The 20,544-nt window shown below is 40.6% G+C and overlaps 3 protein-coding genes across 3 annotated transcripts; 2 read left to right on the top strand and 1 right to left on the bottom strand.

Moving 5' to 3' along the window:
* Positions 1-2,823: 2,823 nt before the first annotated feature.
* Positions 2,824-5,872, top strand: LOC116259307 (transcription factor MYB1-like). The gene is made up of 3 exons (XM_031637055.2): positions 2,824-3,239; positions 3,429-3,558; positions 5,064-5,872. Exons 1-3 carry the CDS (start codon positions 3,107-3,109, stop codon positions 5,719-5,721), a joined length of 921 nt encoding a protein of 306 aa, XP_031492915.1. The 5' UTR covers positions 2,824-3,106; the 3' UTR covers positions 5,722-5,872.
* Positions 5,873-13,945: 8,073 nt separating this feature from the next.
* LOC116258992 (stress-response A/B barrel domain-containing protein UP3-like) lies at positions 13,946-15,061 on the bottom strand. The gene has a single exon (XM_031636562.2). It carries the CDS (start codon positions 14,972-14,974, stop codon positions 14,129-14,131), a length of 846 nt encoding a protein of 281 aa, XP_031492422.1. The 5' UTR covers positions 14,975-15,061; the 3' UTR covers positions 13,946-14,128.
* Positions 15,062-18,063: 3,002 nt separating this feature from the next.
* Positions 18,064-19,840, top strand: LOC116259744 (protein ELF4-LIKE 4-like). The gene is made up of 2 exons (XM_031637667.2): positions 18,064-18,379; positions 19,144-19,840. The coding sequence occupies exon 2, from the start codon at positions 19,174-19,176 to the stop codon at positions 19,516-19,518; it is 345 nt and encodes a 114-aa protein (XP_031493527.1). The 5' UTR covers positions 18,064-18,379; positions 19,144-19,173; the 3' UTR covers positions 19,519-19,840.
* Positions 19,841-20,544: the final 704 nt, after the last annotated feature.

Here is a 20,544-nt window from a genome sequence, read left to right as displayed (position 1 = left end):
TGCCAGCTCGATTCTTGAGGGCATAAGTTGCATAAATATATCATATCGTCCACATATACGACGGGAGACAATGTATCGATTATATTACCTACACGATTTTTACCTTTCGTTTCTTCAACGCATCAGCCTTAGTGTTTCTTACTTTGTATCACAGTAAAAGAGCACAAAAAGTAACTCCGATCGTTTAACCTCTTTGTACTTCACTCTTTTCTACCACGGTAACATTCCCCGCAGCTAACAGTCAAACATGAACTCCAAGGAAAGGAGGGTGTCGAGGCTTCAATGGAACGACAGGTGACATGACAGCGACTTCGACGGTCCCTATTAAGCATTCGCGCGAGCCTGCCTCCATACAACACATGCACATGTACGTTTATTTATTCCCAACGAAACGAATTCCCCTGCTGTCAACTTGAAAATATGTAGTGCAGCCACATAGTTGGTAAAATTATGACACTTTCCTTCCATAAGTTTGATGATCGATCATGTATTAATATGGCGGGGACATAATTCTCACATGGGCAGAAGAATTAAATGGTCAGAGTGGCTCGATGCAACGGACACATGATTCCAGAAGGAAGTAAATGATGGATTTAATTGTGTTTTGTCGTTGAAGTGTGGAGTGAACCACGTCCGGCTGCTAAAGTTTGACCCCCATTACTTATATTTACCTTGTCGATATACGGGGAATATTAATGCCAAAAAGTATATTACATGTGTCTGTGGAGATGGCTCATCTACTAACTCTGGCGTGGTCGCAGAAGGAGCTTTAATAATGGCTCAAACTCACTACCTTTGATTTATGGAACATGGCAACTAGCTCTGCACGTATTAAAATCCACTGAACAGTGGTCGGTTGACCGGATCCGGGAGTTCCATTCACTTTCAGGCATCCCTGTGGGGAGAAAATGAACGCCTGAAATGCCTCTGAAGCTCTCGAGTTTTATGGATGGGAACTCAGAACGCTTCGTAGGATTACTTTTATATTTTAGACTCGCCCGCTTGGCGTTTCTTACGTCAAACTTGAGTTGAAATCTTTATTTCACTTTTTGCATGGAGAGATGTCTGAGATGAGAGCGATGGGGAAGGTTATGATCTCAAATCTTAAGGTCCTTAGATCGGAGTAGAACAAATGCAATCGAGCGACTCGTCGCCTGTTAGTGTTTTTTTGGCGTCCTTGCTTACTAAGTGCATGCATCCATGCTATGCTTCCGTGTTCCTTTGTTTTCACTTTAACATCTTCAAATATTTGTTTTGTTAATGGCCTTTTGGATTTGAAAATTTGTGAATGAGTGCCCATCTAAAAAAAATTAAAGGTATTTCGATCAATAAAAAGAAAGAGAGGAGTATTTGATCATTTTGCAAAGGGAAACTTTTTCCCTTTCCATGGTCATTCATTTCGGCGAGAAAGGGTAAACTTTTCCCTAGGTCATTTCACGGTGAGTTTTTTCTTTTCTACTCCAAAAGTAATAAAGTTTGGTAGCCAATGCCCACTTCCTAACTAGATTTGTATGGTCGTCGTCACAATAAATTAAGAGAAATGAATGGTCCATAGTACCGAATATTCTGCTACTTTTGCAGCTATTATACTATTTATTTTGAAAAGGCCGATGTTAGCTAGCCAGATTATACAAATAAATATACTAGAACCAGGAGCCGATCTTCTCATGCAACGTGATCATATCATTACGGGAGCAATTACACTTAGGGGTTCGATCGTTTAAGTGGTTAATTTTCTAATTAACTCTACATATATTTGATCTGCAGTGGCAGTTTTTACAGTAGAACTGCAGGATTTCGAAAGTTTTAGACCATGGTAGGTTTTAAAGCACTTTTATCTTATAAATTATTTTCTGTTGAATTTTCTAATTAAGTTGCTTTTTTTTGTTTCTCTTTACATCTTTTGACATGGAAAAATTCATAAAATGCAACACTTGGGGCATAGAGAACTTACAGTAGCGAAGGGTATTGAATCTGTGAAGTTCCGTCAAGTTCGGGGGCATCAAGTAGGTTTAGGCCTTGTGCTTTTTTAAAAAAAAATTTGAAGACCTGACATGTGCTCAGTATCTGCCCACGTAGCCGTTCAGTACATAAGGACATATGATATTACCAAGGTGAGATAAGTGGGGGCTCCGTGTAGCCCCATAAACCCCAATGTAAAATTTTGAATAACATATTGGAGGAATATAGAGTAGTTCCTCGTACTTCAGGCCAGTCAAAAGTTTCTTAACTATATATTTACTATTTCATGAAAAAAAAAAAGTTTCGCCTCTTATTTATTCAATTAATAAAAAAATGCAATTTGTTTTTACTGCACCGGGCAACTTTTTTTTTGTTAAATAGTCAGTCCCGCTGAAGTCGTCCGCCGCTCAAGCTTTGCTTAAAGCTCCTGTGATCCGTCGGCTCGCATTCCTCCACAAAAATGTACGGGTAAAATCAACACGCTCTTCTGCCAACACCTGCGCCTTCCTCTCTTTCTCTGCAAATTTTACTTTTACCGGGAGGCTGTAACTCTGTGGGCGAAGCGATGAACGGACGGTCATGCCCTCTGGATGTCGTTTCCGCGTGCGCAAAATAAATTGCAGGAAAATGGTAGTTCGCAGAGTAAAGATCGATGCAGATGGTGATGGGAAGGAGACGGTGGTGATGAAGGGAGAGTCGTGTACGACGATGTCGTCTTCTTACTGTGATAACATGCTTTGCTCAGTTGGAAAAAAATTAACGCAAGCTCTGCGGGAACTTGGTCGGCACATTTGAGTCCGCCCCTCTCTCCGTCCATGTTTGCATGCATGATACTCGTGGAAAGACTATTATATAAGAAGCGTCCTGTCGCTTCAAAACCAAAAGAGAGAATTGAATAGAATCAAGTGGCCGTGTGGGTCTGGTTAGGGCAGGGAGCGTGGATTTCTCGAGAGTCGGGGGCCTTTGTTAAGCTTCACCTTGCAGTCAGCAGGACAGTCTTCTATAAAAGGAGACGTCTTCTTCTCTTTGTAAATGTGCCTGTGAAGCTAGCAGCCCCTATAGAGAGAGAAAGAGAGAGCGAGACAGACAGAGGGTCTGTGCCTGGGTGCTGCGGGAGCACCAATACCATCCACAAGAAGGGAGGATGGGTAGAAGTCCTTGCTGCTCAAAGGAGGGCCTCAACAGAGGAGCCTGGACTGCTCAGGAGGACCAAATCCTTAGCGACTTCGTCAAGGCTCATGGTGAAGGAAGATGGAGAACTCTACCCAAGAAAGCAGGTTCCCTTTCTCTCTTGCTCTCTCTCTCTCTCTCCCCTTCTCTCCCTAAATGGCAGCAGCTGCAGAACAAACAGAGAGATCCAGGAATCAGCAGATCGGCGATCCCGCCTCTTATCGTGTTGCGTAGTGCAAGATCATCTGACAAAAAGAGTTGCTCATCCAGTCTCTCTTGCTGGCAATCTTTTGCAGGACTGAGGCGGTGCGGGAAAAGTTGCAGACTTCGTTGGTTGAATTACCTGAGACCCGACATCAAGAGAGGAAATATCTCGGATGATGAGGAGGAGCTCATCATTCGAATGCACAAGCTCCTTGGAAACAGGTCTCCCTTTCTCTCCCTAAAATTTAGTCTCATTACTGTCATTGATATAGATCTTCCATGCTCTAAGATCCCTGAAATTCCAATTTCATGTTGGTAGGGTCAGAATGTTTTTGTCGAAGGGCACTGATTTAAAAAAAAAAAATTGTTAAACGCTTCGAATGCATAATAAAGTCATTCAAAGGCGCTAAGAGAATAGTTGAGGAGAGCCAATATATAACTTAAGAGAATAGTTGAGGAGAGCCAATATATAACTTAAGAGAATAGTTGAGGAGTTAGAGACAATTCATATGTAAATAAATAAAATTTTCTAAATTTTAGGCAACTGTTGGCACAAGCCCACATGGAGTTCCTCGTATGGAATTTGGAGACCAAAGGCTTTTCCTATTTTCATCTGTACATTTTGATTACCTCAACCCCAAGTAAATGAAGGGCATAGTGAACACGCCAACAATGTCGCAAACATGAACAGTACGCAACTATGTTGAACGAACTAACCATTTTCATATCTCGCAAGGATGATGATGAATATGATCATGATGAAAAGAAATGGTTAATTTGAGTATTTCTTCTTCGTTGTTGGTTGATCTTCTTCTTTGTTCTCCTGCACTGAGGCACCTGGGATCCCTCGATTCTTAAAGATACAACCCGACAGAACCCAAAAGCCGGTGTTAATGGATGTTAAAAGTTTCCTGCATAATGACAAAATGAAAAAAACAAGACAAAAGGCTACATGACCTGATAGCCCAATATAGCATCCTATCATAGGGAGGAAAAGCAAAAACTTAGGTAATGTTCGATGCATACTCAGATTGTTTTTATAACAACCAGCATTTTAAAATTTGGTTTGTGCGTTTGGTAGTAGGATCCAAAACACATTATTTTGTAAATAACTCAAAGGCTGCTTGATTATTCACTTCCTTTTGGAAAATAAGTTTTGCCAACAATAAATTTTGTCAAAACACATTGTTTGTAACATCCAAACCACGTTTTAAAAGTCAAATCATTTTTTTTTTACCCCCAAAAATTGGTTTTGGAGTGCCATGATACAAATTATACACCCATTATATTTTTCCTTCTTACCTTTCCTGTATCTGCATGAAATGTACACTGGATATTAACATCTCACAAGCTGACAATAAGTTTGACGTACGATTCTGAGTATTTTGCAGTGGAAACGCTTACCACATTGATATATTTTAGCTGGCTTTCAGCTACGGAAATGGAAAAAATAAAAGTCGATTTATTTGTTCTTTCCAGTACTTTCACTCTTGTGGAGTAATTGGTTAATTAACAGAAGTGTCTGGCGTTGACGTTTCCACTGGGTCATTTACTTTTCTTTTATTAGATAGCTGATCTGTTTTAACAGCAGCGCTTTTCTAATAAATCGTAATCATAGGTTGTTAGAATACATACATTTTTCATCGGTAAACCAGTTATCGGTTACCAGTAATGTACACAGTAAAAAATTTGTGGAAAGGGTGATTAAATGATTGGGGCCATTGCAGATGGTCTCTAATAGCGGGGAGGCTGCCAGGGCGAACAGACAATGAAATCAAGAACTACTGGAACACCAACCTGGTCAAGAAGCTGCAACAGAATCAGGCACCTTCATCTGCTCAGAAGCGCACCAGTCCCGGCAAGGCTAAGAATCCGGCCAAGCCGCCGGCCGGAAAGCGTCAGAAAAATGAGGGTAAGCCGCGGGAGCGTCGAGCCGTTCGAGCGGCGGCCATGAGGCGCATGGACACCATGGCTGACTCACCTGCTGATACGCCTGTCGGCGGCACGGAGGCCAAGAAGGAAGAAGCCACGAAGGAGAATGTCCCTCCTCTGCAGGACCCATCTCAAGAAAAGGTTCTTCTGCCGGAGGCGCTTGAGGAAAGTTTGATGATGGAAATGGCCGCTGTCGACGGTTGCGAGATGGCGGATCTTCTGGACTACGAGTTGCTGAAGTTCCCGGAAGAAGAAGGCATGGTCATGAACGTGGAGAATGATAATAACAACAACAACAACAACGAGAATCAGGAATTTGCAGAACCGAACTACATCTTCGACCAGGCGATGCTGGAGGAGTTGATGAGGGTGGACACCTGCACTCGACCCGCCCTGCCTCCAGACATGGAGCCGCTGTGTGTCTTCTTGGATCCGGAAGTCGGATGGTTATGACAATAAATTGGATGTTTGAAGTTTGATCCCCAGAAAAATAACTAATGTGGATGAATGTTCATAGAGTGCAAAATAATGAAGGATCCGTTCCTATGTTTCACCTCTTATGGTACCCAATAGTTAAATAAATTCTGAGTACCGTTGAATCTAATCTCCCTTTATGTATTATGCCTTTGATCATCGGCAATTCCTTGGTTATTGCAGAGATGAGTGAAGTGGCCATGTTATATTTAACTTTTCATGTGCTTTTAGAAGTGACTTAACGAATGTCAAGTTTCAAAAAATCATTAAGACTAATCTCATCTGACCACACAAAAGATTTTTCCAACAAGAGCCCAATTTTCCCTAGAATAATTAGGTAACGTTTGGATACATGGCATTAAGTACCCAGACATATTACTGTTGGGATATTTAATATTGGGTGACTTTCAGATGGAACTAAAGTTTGAGGTCCTATATAGACCATCCTATATGATGACTTGAAACTTTTGTTTCAAGCGTTTTAGTTTCATGTAGACAGAAGTTTTCACAGGGTTGAAAAGCAAATGTCCAAAAAATTTTACCCAGAATTAAAGTTCCACCTACTCAGGTAGAACTTTATTTTCTGTACTAAAGTTCCAGAACCTATTAAAAAGTTCCAGTACATTTGTTTCATGTTTGTGTTTGGTTGAAATCTTTCATAAAGTTGGAATTAAAGTTCTACCTCTATAATGAAATACCACATATTCATATGTGTCCTTCCGGTCACTGCAGAGCTGAGGTCCATACAGATTCGTCATAGCTCAGCTCCATGGAATCTGAGGTCCCACCGCAAGACTTAAAATCAACAAGTTTTAACAAGCAGCCTAGAGATCGACGGTGCTACTTGCTTCTGAAATCAATTGTTTTGATTAAACAGTGCATTTACAGATGACACCCACTACTGTAACAAGTGCACCCTTTTACTTAGCCATTTACTTATCTAGATATTCGGTGTTCCTCAATTCACCGATTGAATTCTTTGAATGGTAGAATAATAGAAGGGAGGGATTTGCTTCGGAATTCTTCGAACGGCATTTGCTCCTCAGCCGGAAACTTCTGGTTCCCAAATGAGCGCAACTCTTTTTCCCTTTTCTACATGAGATGGAGCAACCACTCTTCCAACTTCAAACGAATACAGAAGTTTTGAAATTGAAATGTAGTTTTTACGAATTTGAAAGTGACGCAGCATATGCTTTGGGTATGGTGGGCATCGTCGACCAGGCCGTCGTGGACCAGAAGAGCATGGGCTATATGAAGAAAGTAAGTAAAACAAGTGCCACTTTCCATATAATAACAAGGAGGTGGGCCTTCAAGAGGAACATTTTGCACTTTAGGTAGATATTTTACTTGAGGAAATGTCTCCGTCTTTTGGGGAAAAGAGTTGGATCTGTCGTTTTTCAGGTATTCCACTATTGTAACACCCCTTTGATCCTGTAGCAGAGCCAGGAAATTGACTGCATGTTTACGAACATTTATATCGCATGTATAAAGGTAAAACTTAAATTTACCAATGTAAAAGCAAAAGAATTTTACAAAACTAACTACCCACAACAGCCAATACTTCGATCGATCTTCCTGTCATTTTAAGCTCTGCATTGTGCTTTCTGTTTTCTCCTGAAGCTGCTGCAAACCAGTTGCGTGGGCACACTGCGTTCGCTTTTAGAATTTGGAGAAAAGCCAAAAGGGAAGAGATCACCTAACGGCAAAGCTGCTGGTGGAATGGAAGATGGCAGCCCCATCGAGGAAGAGAAGAGTCAAAAGACAAAAAAACAAAGGAGAGGAAAGTGGTTCATGAGCCAAACTGGACCCGTACGTCGTCTACTTGCAGAATAATCAATTCAGGAACACAAAAGCGATCGTGAATTTGAATTCATAAGGGTACCATTCAGGTTATATATAAAGTTATATCTTTTTGCTGGTATGTTGGGTTGGAGAGCACTTGGTTATAAAATTTTAAATTTTTAAAAATACCAATATGTAAATGAAGAAATTTTCTCAAAATTAAAAATAAGAGCTTCTCATTGGTCTATATGGGCAATCGCCCCCACACAATGCCCATATACCTACTGCTGTACCACTTTATTTTATATTTTTTTAATTTAAAAAGAAAACAATTTCATCTCCTTCTAAATTGATTGATAAAATTTAGAACAAATGAAAGCTTTTGTATCGGCATGTGCTGCAAAGGGGGAGAGAGATGTTGGGAATGGAGAAAAGAATCAAATGGTTGAAACTCAAGAAGGTTTCATCAGGCGGAGTCACGTGAGAAAATCATACAAGTTGCTCCTCTAAGAAAGAAACGTGAAGGCATCAACTGGAAGATCTTGAGTTAGGTCCCAACCTTGTCGTTTTGCTACTTACTCCAGCTTTTTCCCTTATTGTGTTGTCAATGGCGGCCATGCTCCGCTGGGGGTTTTCTTTTTTTAAAAGGTTGCGTTTCAAACCAACGTGGATTTTAAATCCACGACATATGTTAAAAACCATGAATTTATGATTGAAGCTGATCTTCAATCGATGTGATCTCATATCACGGTCGAGTAATATTTTTATGATTACTATATATATATATAACATATATAGGAAAACTGAATGCTAACTTTCTAGAATTATTCAGCCATCTAATTTACTTGTTCCATGCAAAGGTGATGGACATTTTTGTTATTTAATATTTGTTTATATCTTTTTTTTTTCTTTCAATCATCCATCCCCTTTGCCTTAGTTAGATGGTTGAGTGATTCTAAATAACTAAAATTATTATTCACTATATATATATATATATATATATAAAATCGGGCCTATGACTGCCTAAATTATAGCAATATAGATCATATTCTGAAAAGCAGTGTTAGGTGTTGCGTGTGGGTTTGCTTGCTGAAAAGGGGGTCTCAGCCTATGGATTATGTATCAGCCTGTTATTTCCTCATTTTATGAATTGCAAAAGAAGTTCGAATCTTTATAATTTTATAGTCGATGAATGAAAAACATGCATAAAAACGCTTACCCTGATGCTTGAGTCTGCTTTCATGTCATGACAATCTTCACCTGCAACACTGTTTCTGTGTTTGACATAAAAAAGAGGGGGATAAGGAAGACAATACAGTAATCCTTTTGTTAGAATTGGTATAAACCAAGGATTAATAGCGTGCCCTAGGTTTTTGTGCATTCTTGTCTTTTGCAATAAACAATTTGAGCCAGAGGGTAAATAGCAAATAAAATAATATGTTCAACCATGTGATTATTTATTTACTTCACAAATAAAAAAATTTGGGTCACATCATTCCAATGTGCATTAGAAACACAAGAGATCAACTGTGCATGATGCAATATTTTTTTACTCAGGGAAAACCGTTTTCGGCATAAAGTATTCAAAATCATACCCTTCTGCCTCCAAAATGCTGGTTTGTTTCAAGGGAGAACCTATGATACATTTTTTAACCGAGAATTGTGTTTACCCAGTTTACAGCCCAAAGAAGTAGATTCGAACCTCGGATCTCTGTGAGTTGCCTAACCATTCGGTTGTGCTATTAATTTAATTGGTCAAAAAATCATGGTTTTGCTTCCAAAACTTGGCCTAAAATGTGATTTGTAACAAAAATCATCATTTTTTCATAGTTAATTGCAAACAAAAGTTGATAAACAACACCATCTATTCCCCATTATATATACATAAATCCAATTTGTGAGATTATTTCTTTGTTGGTGGAGCAGTTTTGATTGTTTTCTCAGTGTCTTGTTTTCTTTGAGCCTTTTCTGCAATGATCTTTACTCTTGTTGCGCTGTTGTTTCGGTTCGGGTGTCTCATTCTTTTATTCTCGTCTCTTCCTATTACTTTTTGATTGCAGCGGAAAAATGATTGGAAATTCATAGGGTCATGATATAAAATTCGTTCTTGTATACTTTTTTTTTTTAATTCAATATATTTAAGTAATCCAACTCATTGAAAAAAAAAAATAGGCTAAATGGTGGACAGCCATAAAAAAGATGTCGGCCAGATCTACAAAATCATATCCATAGTTTCGGACAGGCAGCATAGCGCTTTGCCTTCTGAATCAGGAAGTTCCAAATTTACATTCAAGGAATAGAAGGCGACTTAATTCCTATCGTCCAACACAAAGCAATAATGAAAAGGAAAACAAAAGTAGTTTTTAAAAAAATTGCAATACCTGATTACAATTCAGATCCAATGCCAAGGAGGTTAGAGAAAGAAAACAGAACCTGCTTACTGTTAAAGGATTTTTCTATGCGGCTGTGCACCTAAACGTGAAAACAAGTTCACGAACCAATTAAATTTGCTTGTGTGAGACTGAGTCTGAGCAGTATGGAATTGTGTTCTACCGATGAACCAGTCGCTGAATTTGGATGGCCCTCTCATATCCAAGTAGCATATGTCTGAAACTTCACACATCAAGAGAAAGTAACGTGAGTTGCTACCCAGCAGACGAGTCGGTCATGCATTCTGAAGCATTGGACTGTTTCGCCATGGAAACAGCAGCAGATTTTCAGAAACATCCCATTTTTCCTACCACATTTCTCTCATGAAAGGACATGAGATCACAGTAACCAATACATGAAAAATATTTGCAAAACAATGTGTGAAACTAAAGGAGACCAAGTCCATGTTTCGAAAAATATTATATTAGCATTAGCAACTGTATTCAGCAAAGCTGTGTGAACCAAGAAGCAAGTAGAACTCGAAAACAAACTATTGAAAAGGGAGACGGTTTTCCAGATAGCTATGAAAGAGAACCAAGGGACTGTTTGGCAACAGTAACATGCTGTCACCGTCCCATGAATCTGTCCCAAACACTAGGGTAGATTTATGAAATATTGTAACAAGTATTTTATGAATCTGTTCCAATCATTTCACTTCACATGAAAAGAGCATGAAGAGAAGGATTTACAAAGTCTAAATGCAACTGCAGATGAAAGAAAATCCAATATAGATCCTAAAAATATAAAGCAATGTGCCATACCATGCAGGACATGTCATTCCTTTCTTGGGCTGGCTCTCAGGCACACCCAAAAACTCGAACCCTATTCAATGGCTCCTTTCTTGATCCTAGATCTCTCTGCCCCAGAAAATGGGGTACTGTAACAAGTGTTCTATGAATCTGCCCCATGCCCCATTTTTTGAAACAGATACATAGGGCAATAACGGTTTGTTGGTAGTTTGTTATTGTTGCCAAGAGACCCCCAAATTCATCATTTCACTTCACATGAAAAAGCTAAATGCAATGGCAGGCGAAAGCAATACCAATATAGATGCTAACAATATAGAACAATGTGCTACACGGTGCGGGACAGGTAATTCCTTTCCTGGGCAGGCTCTCAGACACCCAAAAACTCGAATCCTATTCAATGGCCCCTTCTTGATCCTAACTCCCCCAATATGATCAAAGGGGAAAAAGTCACGTTTCTTCTAGCTATACAACTTCCCCGTAGGGTTGCAAATGGACAGGTCTAGTAAGAAGATTTTTGGCAATTTTTGGTGAAGCAGATCCGATTCCAACCCAAGGGCAAATGTATTTAGCTGCATGCCTGTATCCAGATTGGGCCTGTTTGCAACAGTCTCCAACGTCATAGCTGCTTACTGCTAGACGTGCGGACAGTGTCTGTGCCTACTCTAATTTAGATGTCGGCAGCACTTTCTTTTGTCTTTGAATGCACTTAGCGAAGGCATTATGGAACCTCGGTCATGCCTTTGCTCCAAAGTTGGTGGATTTGACAATGGAAAGGTACCAGGGTTGAGCAAACTCAACAAGTGTTTCAATACCTCAAAACAAGATTAACCTCACTAGAATTTCTATATGACGTTTGGTGATGGTGAGCACACTTGCTTCAGCCATAGGTGAGAAAAGCATGCAATCACTGATAACACAGCAGAAGCTGTGACTGTTGGGCACAAGATTGTCCCCATAACCGAGAATCAGCAAGACCCAGAGGAGCATAAACAAGTTATTGCACTATCAAAAATGGAATTTTCTCATGCTTCCCTGAAGTTGGAAAAGTTTTATGATTGTGTCAAATTCCAAGGACCTTTCTCCCCCGCATATCCTTATTGGAAGGACCTTTCTCCCCTTTCTGACAATTAGCCAGCAAATTGCAATATATATATATATATATATATATATATATATATATATATATATATATATATATTCAAAGTGGCCTATGGAGAAGTTATCTAGCAGTCGCATAATATGCGCATCATACACAGAGTTTAATTTACATTGACTAGCAGACCTAGTTACCGTAGGAAACATGCATATCATAGTCCATCATGCATGATATATGATTTACAAAGGGACGTTCCCACCAGAGGATAGTACAAAACAATTTGAGATATCTAATAGGCTTAGATTCTTCAGAAAAATCCAAGAATTAACAGGAATGGCAAACATCCCTAACACGTGAAACAGTGAAAGTCCTAAAATTATCAGGAACCAAACGCATCCCTGACATTCTTATTTGGTATTCTATCAATTAATGAGAACTGATGCAACATAAAATATTCCAAAGGAGGTGGCTTGGAGAAGCTGCATCTGCAATTTCAAAATTGTCAAACCATCTTGCTACAAAGCCTAAAATAAATCAACTAGTACAGTAGCTCGTTATAGGCCATCGAGAATTTAGCCTATCCTTCCAAGAAATATATGTATGTGCCCCCCTAATGAGTAAAAAGGACAGGCAAAGGTGTATACAGGTCTCACTATTAACTAAAAGCTTTGCAGCACCAGAAAATATGCATCCAGCAATAAAAAATTATGAAACAACTTGCTGCACTTGAGACAAGTTTAAAATACCCAAAGTGAAAGTAGCCTCTGCTACCAATGTTCCCTAGTATCCAGCTTCTTAGACCACTTGATGCAGTAAGTTCTCTTATACTGAATCAAATCAGTTTCCCCTTCCTCGCAGCCAGAACCATTTTCATACAATCTGCATGGTCTAAGTGGCTCGATGGTTCAAACCTCCAAGTAGCCACCAACATGATGGAATGTGCCGGCATCAGAGTCTCCACAACATCATGCTGCGTGGTTGTGACATCCATCTTATGTTTCAAGCAGTTGGCTTGTTATTTGGATCCTGTTTCTTCGTTGTGCATGACCAGTTTTCCGGGATATTATGCCAAAGTCTGACACCTTGATAGAGTGTAGACTGCCATATGAAGATAGCATATAAATTTTTAAGACCCTGAATTACTCAAGCAATATACTACTTGCTGGGTGTCTAGCATCATTACTAACAAAGTTTATCATCAGCTTTCAGTCATACAGTCATAACACCCATAACAACCTGCACCACATGTATTCAGTCTAGGACAGACAAAGAAAACATTCGCCTCAGCAGAGACCATCTCAATTTTTTTTCTATTGGAAATCCAAGGTACAAAAAGAAGTGGCTTTTGTATTCACATTTTTTGCCATTCAAATCCAGCTGAAGAGTTTGTAGTATCTTCAAAGGCTTTGCAAAGTATTCTAGATATACTCTTCATAACAATGGTTGGATGCAAAAAAGTCAAAACATCATCCATATAGACAATCACAAATTATTTTGTGACCAGAAGTATTATGTTATATAGTTCATCCACAAATCGAGTGAAAACAACAAAAGTCATGCACAGCCCAAATGGCCCCGCCAATTCATTCGTCTCGTCTTAAAGGCCATGTGCAACTGAAAGAAATATCATTCCTGATCTGGATGATAAAAGAATCATCTTTTGAGTTAATGAATAATTTCATCAATTTGAAATTGGGATATCATTCTCTTGTTCATGTCATCAAGGGCAAGTTAGTTCATCCACATCAACCAGTATCCTGCCGAGCAACCAAGGCCATGAAACATCCACAGGGGAACAACTTAACTTAATTTCTCCTTTATGTAAGCTCAATTTTCGCTCCATCTCAATCTCCCATAAGGCACTCAACATTTTTGTGCGATGAATGGTGAACGGATACGATAGCGGTTGACATATCATAACTCATAAGTGTGTGTCTCCATTTGTAAGAATGTAAGTAAAACTCAGAAATAGAAAGACAATCGAGACGGTTTACCCTTCCTAGAAATTTTATAGCTTTTTAAACATAATAAGGGAAACAGGAGAGGTTGGGAAAGAGTGCAAAAACGAGTGAACGCGAGAGCATATGAAAATATGAGAGATGCAACATCGTGTGCAATACAGTGACAAGAATAATTGACGATGATGTGACAAGAAGGCTACTCGTCCGATTTCATTCAATTTAAAATTTACTTATTCCAGTAAGCAAGGAACACGTCGCTGATCCTGCCAGTTCAAGCGGAAATTTAACCAGAAGGGGAAACGAAACTGCAGAATTACCCGCAGGGATAAAAAGAAGAGCTACAGTTTAGGGCAATCCCTTCTTTATGCTCACAGACTAGGCGGCAATGGCGGAATCGGCTGAGGGTACTCGTAATCCACGACGATGACGCTGTCCACCAGATCCTTGACCTTCTCCTTCTGAGCCTTCACCAGATCCTCGTCGGAATCTATGGCGTTGATGCCGTCCACCCCGGGGAAGAAGGACATCAATCCCCAACCGAAACCCTTGGCTCTAGCAGGGGAGAAGTTCTCCCCGAAGCTCACCTGCAGAGAAGAAGGCAACGAGCACCTGATCCCCTCGAGAACCTGCCCAATCTCCTTCTGCGAGGCCTCATCCAGGTCGGGCCTCGGTTTGACGAGCGTCAGCCGGAAGGCGGCGGTGGCGGAGGGGATGGCGGGGCCTCCCTCAAGGTCGGCGACCCAGTCGACGGCCATGACGTCCCGGGAGATGGGCAGCACGCGCTCCTGGACGACCTTGACATGGGAGGGGTGGGCGGAGTAGTCGGCGAGGGCCTGCTTGGTCGGGTAGCGGCCGTAGAGGAGGTGGGTGAAGCCGAGGGATGAGGACCTCAACCGGTGGATGGGACCGGCGGTGAGGTAGAGGACGGTCTCCAGGGAGGAGAGCGACCTCAGCCCAGAAAGCATTGCCTCCACCTTCTCCGTCTCCGTCTCGGGCTTCACGTCGAAAAGCACAATGTGTTCCACCACCGACGACGGGTCGTGGGTTGTTGCAGCGGCGGTGGACATGCTCCCTCTTCCTGCCGCGGCTGCTCTGGGCAATGGGAATGAGAGGTTGCGGTGGCTCTTCCTGCCTGGAATTGGGTGGCCGAAGATGGAAGCCGCCCGGAAGTGGTTCTGGTGAAGGAAGGAACTGGCAGAGAGCCGGAGAAGCATAGTCGCTATGGTAGGGAAGACAAGAGACTGAAGACCTCAGATTCTTCGCTCGCACGCGCTTTCACACATGCTCACATTTGACAGTGATGTGCTCGCTTCGGCCTAATATTCCACTTAATCCTTTGTTTCCATGCAACCCTGTTTGTGGGCTGACGTAGCATGGAGAGATTGAGTGTGGACTGCTTATCAACAACTAAATGAACTTAAACTTACGCTCTAAGTAAGGATTTTAACTAACTGGATTAGAATCGGGATGTACCATCAACATATCTGATTTATCAGCTGTTCACATATTTGTATTTGAATTGAATGCAAATGAAGAATTTTGAAATCAGAATCCGACTTCTAAGTTCATAACTAGTTCATAATCCAACTTCGAAATACACGACCGATTCTAAATCACATTATTATTATATCAAAGAATTGACATTCAAAAAACGTATGGACATTCAATGCATGCTATTTATGTAACGCTGAATTGGAATTTGAATCCAAATTGAGATCTGATCTGAAATTTGATTGGACGTTATCGTTTAAATGTGAATCCAGACCAACTTGTTAACTAGATGTTGATTTTTTTTCATATTCAATTATTATTAAACCAATTCGGCGATATATTCAATCTGAATAAGATTCATTGACATCCCTACTTGACCTAAAAACAGCGCTGATCAAAATTGAATTAGCCACTGCACGCACACCTCAAAATACCAATGCCGCTTTGGGTCTTACATGAAACTACTCAAGAATCAAATCAATACTTTTGCCACCAACAGCGTCCTTCCTACACCTACCTGCACAAGTGGTTGAAACTACGACCTTCAAGTTGCAGAATGAAATGTATAATTAGGAATGTCAATATATCTTATTTGAATAAGATATCTAACCGATCCAATCCAAAAAAAATCGAATATAGAAAAAAATTAATATCTAATTAAGAAATTGGATCGGATTCGGATTTAATAAATGGCATCTGATCGGATTCGGATATACATAAATATCTGATTGGTTTCAAATACAAATTCGAATCAAATTCATTTTTAGAGAAATATCATATCTAACGCTATTAAATTTTGAAAATTGACAAAATCCTGTTTGAAATTCAGATCGGATTCGAATTGTAAAATCAGATTTTGAATTTGGATTCATATATGACTTTTTTTTTATTTGAATCCGAATTCAAATATGAATATGTGAATATCCAAAAAAGCAGATATGATTAAGGATATATTTGATTCGAATCCGATTCGTGACATCTTTACGCACAACTACATTAAATTCACCATGTTTTTGGAGTTTGACATGAAGCCATTTTCAAAAACTATCATCACTTGGATATATTCCTAATGACATGCTGAACATTAATAATAATTCAAGTGTTAGTCCCAACAACATTTTCCTTTTAATATACATTTAGTTACCGCGCTAATCACGGTTTCACTTTTGTTTGTTGGCATAACCAAGCTTGAAAGTTAAACATGACTAAATTTTTCGCTCGATCAAATAATTGTTTATACTCCTTGCCGTATAATTTGCGGTATTTTCATATCCACAATTTTTTAAAATTATCGTGTTCACGAAACAAAACTTGAACATCATCGAGAATCATCGGGATAAATAAGACCGGTCCCTACCAATACCAAACCTAAACAAAACGGAGGGTTGATCCAAACGGACCCGGTCGAATTCACGGGATCTAATAAACATCAATCAATGATTTACTGGATTTTAGAGCAGACGTGGTCCGGCTCAGTCTCCAACCAAGATTCGGAGTTTTGGTATCGCGAAAGCATTAGAAAATTATTATTTTTAGAGTTTGTATTTTTAACCGGTTCTTAGCAAACTGACAGATCCGATGAGATCCAGATCCAGGTCTGGCAATCGACGGCGGATCCAAATCAGACCCGACCCGGATCATCCGATTCCAGTCGAGGTCTGACTAGCTGACACCCCCTGCGGGGCCCACGAGGGGAATATCTGCCAGTGCCAGGTTTTGAAGTCAATCCCCCCCCCCCGCGGTCAGTGGGGCCCAGCTGGTCTAGTGAAGAGCTTTGGATCCGGACCTTGGTGGTCCGCGGAGCTTTAAGTGCCACGTGTCGAAATATGATTTGGTGAATGAGAACCACATGAAAGGGAGATTTTCGGGGCCGGAAAACAAATCTCGAGCCCCCCCAAGTGCGAGCGTTACGTGTTTGACAAAAATGCTTGGCTTCGACATGTTATCTACCCGAGTGCCCTTCGTTTTGTTCGCTTTCAAAGTACAATTATTCAATCAAACACAAGGCTTGAGCGCTTAAGACGTTCGGTCTTTGGACGCATTGTGTAGGATGAATAGATCGAGCTGTCAAGTCTCAATTATGGCTAGTGGGTGTACGAAATGGAGCTTAGACGTGTGGAACTTGAGTCGAGTTAATTGGAAAGTATGTTCCAAGTGATCGAGCTAGAGGGATCTCCCATGAGGACAAACACACATTCGAATGTGCACAATAGTTGTTGAATTTGAAGTCTAAGCTTAGGGAGCTAAGTGCCAAATAATTCAGTTTGTGCTTCTACATCTTCACAAATCATTAACCGGACACTTATTGTCAAACATTATATGCAAAATAAGTTTCTAACTTTTGTCAATATGCAAGTTGAAACATAGCAAAGACGTCACTCCGAGATGCCAAAGCAAAAAAAGTATCTTTGGAAGATAGGAAGAAAGGTGAAGCTTTTGGGTTTCTTGTTCACTCAAACATTTCTGAATCAACTCATTATCAACCTCAAGATCAATGTTGCAATCTATGATAATTTATACCCACAAGCAAATTCAGACCAATTTCTCTTTGGTCTGGGCGGCAAATCAGCATGGGAAGGTCAGGGATTCAATAGCGTGAATTCATGTTTTCATAATTTAATGAACTCTGCCTGGCCAGCCTGCTAATGATTAAACAAAAACAAAAAGGAAAAAAAGGGATGATCTGGGGACTGTGATTTTTTTACAAATCTGAGGGTTTCTTGGAAGGATGAGGATGTGAGAAACTAAGGATTAAGGAAGAAAACAGGGGATCAAAAGATTATATTAATAAATTGGGGGTGGGTTGAAGGAGGGGAAGGGTGAGAGTCGTATGACTGTCAAATCTACTTATTCCTCTCTCTCTTTCTCTCTCTCTCTCGCTCTCTTTGCGGGTGATTGAGTTGGTCTGTACTTTTCTCCGGAGATTTTTGATTGAGAGGATTGGCTGATCCTTTGCATGAGCTGGTGATGACCCTTCCTTTTCCTTTCTCCCTCTCTTCCGCTTCCTCTTCCTCTTCCTCTTCCTCCTCCTTCTTCCGCAGGTCCAACAGGAGGACATTTTCCGCGCCCGCTTTTCTCTGAAATTGAGAGAAGATTTCAGCGAAACAGTCGCGTTCCATGAATCCTAGGTACGTTGAAAAGAAAGAGATTTTTCCGCCTTTCTCCCTCTTTTTCTTCTGATTTGACCCTTCTCTCTCTCTCTCGCGCGCGCGCTTTCTCTTTCTCTCTGTGTGGAGAACTCATGAATTTTTGGTGCTTCTGAGTTTGTTATTCAGGTTTGATGATGGGAAATCGTATCTCATGCCCGAGTTTTGAGCGGCTTTTCGTCCTTGTCCTTGTTCTTTTCCCTGCGTCTAGATGGGGAGCTGGAAAGAGGATTTTGCTTTCTCTTTCCTTGCGAAGTTTTTGCGTCGCCTGCGGATTCCTTTTTTGTGCTTTCAATTTTATTTTCAGGAGTATTATGATGACGTTTTCAGCATTTATGTATCTATTAGCCCCTGCTTTTTCTTCCCACTGCAAAAAAATATCTTCTGGCGTTCTAGTACCATTCAACATTTTTGGTGCCATTTTCGTCCTGCTTTCCTGTTCCTTACAAAGACATCTTTTGTTACATATCCCCTTTTCAACTTTTTGAGTTTTGCAAGACCCATCTTTACTTTGTCCGACTTTTCTATTTCAGCAATCAGATTTTCTTTTCCTGAATATGCGTTCTATCCTTCTCTAGAAACACGATCTCCCACCTCTTTCCCTACCTTGGGAGGGTTGTTTTGGACGCCTGCCTTATTACGAACCTTTAGGCAAAAAAATTCCCATTCCTTGGTTGTTAAATTTGAGCTCGAAACTCTTGATGAGTGGTTGTAAATGAATTTTTGCTATGCTCTTTGAATTGCAGATCTGTTGCCGAGTGAATTCAGGGGACAAAATGGAGGAAGACATATATCCAGGCCATGGAAGTGCTACCCAATTAGACAACAAGGTCTTTCAGACCTTCCAAACGAGTTTTCTTCAGGTACAGAACATTCTTGACCAGAACAGGTTACTGATCCACGAGATCAACCAAAACCACGAGTCGAGAATCCCTGACAACTTGAGCAGGAACGTGGGCTTGATTAGAGAATTGAACAACAACATCCGCAGAGTGGTTGACCTCTACGCCGACCTGTCGAGTTCATTCACTAAATCAATGGAGGCTTCTTCAGAGGGCGACTCGGCCGGAACCCTGAGATCAGATGGGAAGCCTGGTCAAAAGAGAGTCAGGGCAGGATGAAGCACTCTCCCGAATATCCAATGATTCTTTGTAGAAGCAGAAGGAATGATGCAGCAAATATTCAAATTTCTCCATGGACAGCTAACACTTGAAATCCTGTGGCACTCTGTACCAGTAGAACTTGTAGTGAGCTGCTGCACTGTGTTCCTCTTATGTTCTTTGTGTCCTGTTGTTCTGTCTATAGAGGAAAAGGACACAAAAAATAATGAGAACCCTTGCAGATCGCATTGACATGCCTTCGGTTTCCATCCCAAAGTGCTTTCCTGTATATTGCTTTCTTTCATCAGCGAATCTTTTGCATTTGAATAATTTTCACCCAACATGTTTCTGTATATCATCTTTTGGTTGGGAAGCCATAAAAGTTTAACTGCAGAAAAGAACATGCTTCACCAAAGTTGATTGAGCTCCTCAGATTTAGATTCACACACACAAAAAGGATGAAAGCGGATTTGGGTCTTTTTCTCATGCCTTTCCCACATAGCTAGTGACCTGCTTTCCTTTTCTCCCCCATTACCTCCTGCTACTTGGCATTTGAGCCTTGAGATGCTTACTTTCATGTGTCGTACATGTGAAATTGTTCTTTCTGGCGGTAAGCACAGCTCACGCTCATGCTGGTGGTCTTTGTAAAATCAGCTTTAGATGTGCAAGTTAAACAAGATTTGCTTCTTCACCATACTCTCCTGTCTGCATCTCCTTACCTCTTTGGAGAGTCCCCTATCAAATTTCTGTGCAGGGAAAGAAAAAAGGCAATGGAGAAAAGTAGGAGAAACCCATACTAGCAGCAGTAGCAGAAGGATTGGAGAACGTGAGAGCGAAACGTAAACAGTGTGGCCCAACAGCAGGGAAGGGCCCCAACACAATAAGACAGAGATGTGCATCAAGCTTATCCCCAGTTCATGTCCCCTGGTTCTTTTTCATTCCTGAAATGTTGTGTTAACTTTATACCCATCTTGTCCCTCCGAACACATAGTGCGGGAAGCTAGTCTCCCATTGATATTCCTCTTCTTGTTTTGGCATTAATTGACA

The sequence above is a fragment of the Nymphaea colorata genome, chromosome 8, assembly GCF_008831285.2.
Source record: "Nymphaea colorata isolate Beijing-Zhang1983 chromosome 8, ASM883128v2, whole genome shotgun sequence".
In the NCBI taxonomy this organism is placed as follows: domain Eukaryota; kingdom Viridiplantae; phylum Streptophyta; class Magnoliopsida; order Nymphaeales; family Nymphaeaceae; genus Nymphaea; species Nymphaea colorata.
Note: the sequence above shows the minus strand (reverse complement) of the source record. Positions and strands in the feature narration are given on the sequence as shown.

What these genes read in the sequence shown, in the direction of transcription:
- LOC116259307 (XM_031637055.2), top strand. Translation starts at nt 3,107, where the DNA reads ATGGGTAGAAGTCCTTGCTGCTCAAAGGAGGGCCTCAACAGAGGAGCC. An exon ending in AACTCTACCCAAGAAAGCAG is followed by an intron (nt 3,240 to 3,428) that starts GTTCCCTTTCTC and finishes AATCTTTTGCAG; the next exon opens with GACTGAGGCGGTGCGGGAAA. An exon ending in CACAAGCTCCTTGGAAACAG is followed by an intron (nt 3,559 to 5,063) that starts GTCTCCCTTTCT and finishes GGGCCATTGCAG; the next exon opens with ATGGTCTCTAATAGCGGGGA.
- LOC116258992 (XM_031636562.2), bottom strand. Translation starts at nt 14,974, where the DNA reads ATGCTTCTCCGGCTCTCTGCCAGTTCCTTCCTTCACCAGAACCACTTC.
- LOC116259744 (XM_031637667.2), top strand. Translation starts at nt 19,174, where the DNA reads ATGGAGGAAGACATATATCCAGGCCATGGAAGTGCTACCCAATTAGAC.